At 46.9% G+C, this 4,816-nt stretch overlaps 1 protein-coding gene across 1 annotated transcript in view; it reads right to left on the bottom strand.

The window, feature by feature from the left end:
* Positions 1-4,816, bottom strand: part of Myo19 (myosin XIX) — a 41,578-nt gene that overhangs the window by 31,555 nt on the left and 5,207 nt on the right. The window contains exons 3-5 of the mRNA XM_023703156.1: positions 2,879-3,017; positions 2,372-2,520; positions 353-466 (exon numbers count right to left, since the gene is read on the bottom strand). Of these exons, the coding sequence (XP_023558924.1) occupies positions 353-466; positions 2,372-2,520; positions 2,879-3,017 (402 nt within the window). The remainder of the gene's footprint in view (positions 1-352; positions 467-2,371; positions 2,521-2,878; positions 3,018-4,816) is intronic.

Raw genomic sequence — 4,816 nt, 5'->3', positions numbered from 1 at the left:
AGACAACTGGGGTCACAGAGTCTAAGTACTTTTCGGAAGTACTCTTAACCATTAGCTGAATCCCCAACAACTGATATTTGCTCCACTGGTGTGAGTGCTGGCTGAGACCTCTGAGAAAGTGAAGGCTTGGTGGGGAGTGGGGGTCTCCCCTAAGGTGGCAGCAGAGCTGGTGGCAGAGCCTACACTGGAACCATCTCTTGACTTTTGGCTCAGGGCTTGCCCAGCTGTGGAGCACCGATTTCTTGCCCCCACTAGTCTGTCCTGCAAATGACTAGGCAGCAAGTGACACCATGAGAAATGATCCCTGCCCCTCTAGCCAGGGGCTGAAGGGGTAAGAAACTGGCCCTCTTACCTTTCCAGCACCACTCTCTCCACTGACCACAATGGACTGGTTGACTGGGTCCATAAGGCTCTTGACATTCCTGTAGGTCTGCTCAGCCACGGTGAAGATGTGAGGCTTCAGTTTCTGCAACATCAAGGGAGGAAATGTAACACAAGAGAGAGTCTGTCTACAGGGGGGCTGATACGATGACAGCTGAGACCGGGAAGCTTCTCTCCCAGAAAAAACTCCTGGATGTAATGGTGTTGGGGCCAACGGAAGGACCCTGACAGCTGCCTCACTCATCTTCTCCCAGCCTGGATGCAGTGTTAGCCTTGAGCAATCTATAACATTAATCTATGCTCCTGTCTTATCTTGCTTTAATAGTCTTATCCTGCTAATTATTTCATGTTATTTTACAGTCTTCCAAAAACATTCTTACAAGTTACTAAGAAGTCTGTGAAAAAAAAAAAAAAAAAAAAAAAGAAGTCTGTGCATTAGCTGGCTAGCTGGCCTTATGTATAGATGCAATATGTGAGAATCAGAGGAGTTAAAAACCTTCCAACACTGTTTAGCAAGTAAATTGACCCATGTAATTTGAATTGCAAGCCACTGTTTTCCTTAACAGATACTAACTTCCCTTAGTGTGTTGGGTATCAGGTTGGGCACTGGAGAAACAGAAGGGACCATGATCTGGCTTTTGCCTTTGAGGGGCAGGGCAGACAGCAGATCAGGAGGAGGCTCTCGGTATACTTCTGTTTTTTTTTTTTTTTTTTTTTTTTTTTTTTTTTTTTTTCCAGAACGGGGGATTGAACAGAGGCCTGGCAAGCGCTTATTCTACTGAGCTATCTCCCCAGCCCCAGTATACTTCTCTGGATCCCAATGGGACACTTCCCCACGTGTGGACTTGAGAGGATCAGGTCATTTGCGCCATGCCTTGCTGGCCCAGCGAACAATGATCACTTACTGCCATCCACCACGATGGTACTGGAGACGCCCTTTTCATGTGTGCTTCCCTGGAACACCTCTCACTTGGGACTGCTACACAACTTCCCACAGTTCCTCCTGCCTCACCTTCCTGAACTGACTCCCAGAGTAATCACTTTGCCAGAGGGCTGTGTTTACAGTTCTACTTCTGAGGGGCCGGGGAGATGGTTCAGTAGAATAAGTGCTTCCCTGATAAGCACAAGGGACTGAGTTCAATCCCCAGTTCCACCAAAAAATAAAATAAAATAAATAAATAAATAAAGTTCCACCTCTGCCTGCATGAAGCAGCTGTGGATTCCCTGTCTGCTGTGATGCTTCAGACCCTATCCAGGTGGCCAGCTCTCTTTCTCCCACCCTCACTTGCTGCCTCTCTCCTGCAGCCTCCCTCCTCCAGCAAGTTTGCTCTTGTTTTGCCCTGAGCACATCAGCACTTTAACAGCAAGCCCATTCCCTGCCCGCACCATCATTACCTACCCCTCACCCCCAAATGATGTATTCTCTTCTCATTACAAGAATAATTTATTCCTCTCCATAGAGAGGAACACAGGCTGAGTTTTCTAAGGCAATCCCTTTTGCATGTAATTTTACTCTTTTCTGAAAAGGTAGTCTCTTAGGTATACAAATATCTTTGTAAATCCTCTCCTAATAAATCCATAATTAAGAAAAAAATCCTTTGCTTTATGCCTATCTTAGGTTGCAAATTTAGTTAAATAAATATTCATCCCTTACCCTCTACCTTCTGTGCTGCAATCCTTCTTTCTTTCTTTCTTTTTTTGATATAGGGTCTCACTATGTAGCACAGGCTGGCCTTATACCTTCTATGTACCCCAAGCTGGCCTCAAAAACAGTGCCTCAGACTCCTGAGGGATGGGATTATAGGCTTGCACTACCATGACAGGCCTATAATCATTTATTTCTTTGTGTCCAAATTTTTGAGAGGTCCTGTTTGGAGGGGCAAGGATACCAGCAGGGTTTGAATGACTGCTGAATAGATGGGGAAGGATGGCAGTGGGGGTTTGGGACAGCCCAGGTAGCTGAGAGGCAGAGGAAACAGCTGAGCCTTACCTGTGGTTGAGGTGCGGCATGATACTCTCTCATCAGCTCCAGTGTGTAGAACTGAGGTACTGGCTTAAAGGGGTTCAGAGCTACCAAGGTGCAGCCAGCATTGGTATAGAATATGTCCGCCCTGTACCGGGCCTGCAGGCACCTAAGAACTGAGGCCCAGATGCATTTAACAAAGTCTGGTTCAAATACAGATAAAACCATGCACACAGACACACATCCACTCAACAGCCCTCACTCTATAATTAGCCAAGTGCCACTAGATCCCAGCAGTTCCCTGATGAGTAGATATAAGATCTAATTAAGATGAGTCCCAAATCCAGAGCAAAGCCTACCCTGGGGAGTCAAAGTACAACTGCTGGGCTCCTTTGGGCTTAGGTCTAGAGCATGCATGTGGCCTTAGGTCAGGAGTCTCACCCGCCATGGTCTGCTCTGGGGAAGCCATGCTGACACCCTGTTGCACTGCCACCCTCTTGGAGATAGCCTTCCAGAGAAGAGGGATGTCCTTACCTGTCTCCAGTGTCACAGGATTCACCTTGATCAGGTCATCCAGCTGGTGCAGCAGGGCCTCCTTGCCCAGAAACTCCTGCAGGTCTTCTCTGAGGAACACCCTGCTTTGGCCATCAGAGCCTGCATTGTGGTCATTCACCTGCAGGGAATATCAGAGCCATGGGGACCGAGACTCAAATCAACTGGCAGCTAATATAGGTGAGAGCCTGCAGAGCACAAAGAACAGCCTTTTCTATGGCTGGGTTCTTTTAGTTCTATCACTTACTAGCCCTGTGAGCGTGGGTAATTCACCAGCTCTCTATGCCTCAGCTTCTTTATTTCTTGTAAACAAAGGATCACAAATCTAACTCACAGGGATACTGGGAAAGAGACATGAAGCATTTAGTCAGGGCCTTGCATATACTGAGTGTCAAAAAATGTTCTCCTGTCTCCTCTGCCAAGAGTTCCAGCTGAGTCAGCTTCCAGACTTTTACTGGTATGGCAAAGGTAAGGAATCAAGGGACAGGCTGTTTGAAAGAGACAAGTCAAACTGCAGTGCAAAACAGAGAAGCAGTCCCATGTTTTCATCACCTGCCTGTCAGAGCTTAAATTCAGCCAGGCTAATGAACAGGTTCCTGTGCCTCAGCTCTACAGAGCAGCTGCCTGGCTGAGAAGGCTGTGTGAGGTCAAGAACAAGCACCAAGGGGAACAAACTCCTCCTTCACTTTTGGGGGGTATGGGGTGGGCTGTGGTACTGAGGACTGAAGTCAGGGTCTTCACACTAAGCTATAGCTCTGTGTCTTAGTTCACTTTCTTGTCCCTGAACAAAATCTCCAACACTGAAAGTTGAAGAAAGGTTTATTTGCCTCGCAGTTTGTAGAGGTCTCAATTCATAGCTGGCTGGTACCAAGGTGGCACATGGCAGAGTAGGATCACAGCGGAGAAAAGGTCCATGGCAGGCAGAAGGCAGCAAAGCTGCTAAGCTGCAAAGAAGCAGCAAGCAACCAAGCAGCGACAACAGCAGCTCTCTTCCTGTCCCTTATGTTTTATCTCAAATCCAGGGCAAGACAGCCTTAATCCTAGCATGGGCCATGACTCACTCACAGCATCACACACTCCAGACCCAGCCATCTCTGACAAGCCTCACTGTGACTGCAAGAGGCTTTGAGGGGACATCTAGACACAAGCCGTAACACCTTGGCCCTTTTTATTTATATTGAAGCAGGGTCTCACCAAGTCACTAAGCTGCCTAGGCAGGACTTGAACTTGCAGTTCCCCCTCATCCTGCCAGAGAGCTAGAATTACAGATGTGTGCCACTACCCGCAGCTGAAAACCTGCTTTTAAAGTATGAAGGCTATGATTCAACATGTTGCCAAGGAATCTATGAACACTTACACTTCAAACTCCTCAGAGAAACATACTAAGGTAGCAAGTTCCATACAAAGAGGCCCACTAATGAGCTTCTTGCAAAAATGTTGCCTGTTCTCTGAACTTTGGACCCACCATTATACAAAGGCAGGCTGTTGCCCTGTCGGGTATCTGCCATAGCCAGCACAGCTGAACCCACGCAACCCCTCTATTTCAGTGAAAAGAAAAAAATACCACTAACCCAGCTACAATTTATGATAAGCTTTGATCCATCCAGAAGCTAGAGAATATAATGACCAAGAGCCTGGAGTTGAAAGCTGAACTGCCCAGGTTCAAAGCCTGACATCACCACTAATTAGTTGTATAATCTTACAAAAGTTTTAAAAACTACTTGTGCCTTAAATTTTTCTCTTCTGTGAAATGGGAATGGTGATTATACCTGTCTCATATATCCTAATAAGCATGTGAAAGGTTTAGAAGCTGCGGGCGGTGGTGCACTAATCACAGTACTCTGGCAGGCTGAGGTAGGAGGATTTCAAGTCTGAGCCCAGTCTGGGTAACTCAGTGAGCCCGCAACTCAGAACAAAATA

The sequence above is a fragment of the Octodon degus genome, unplaced genomic scaffold (genome assembly GCF_000260255.1).
Source record: "Octodon degus isolate 3935 unplaced genomic scaffold, OctDeg1.0 scaffold00164, whole genome shotgun sequence".
NCBI classification, from domain to species: domain Eukaryota; kingdom Metazoa; phylum Chordata; class Mammalia; order Rodentia; family Octodontidae; genus Octodon; species Octodon degus.
Note: the sequence above shows the minus strand (reverse complement) of the source record. Positions and strands in the feature narration are given on the sequence as shown.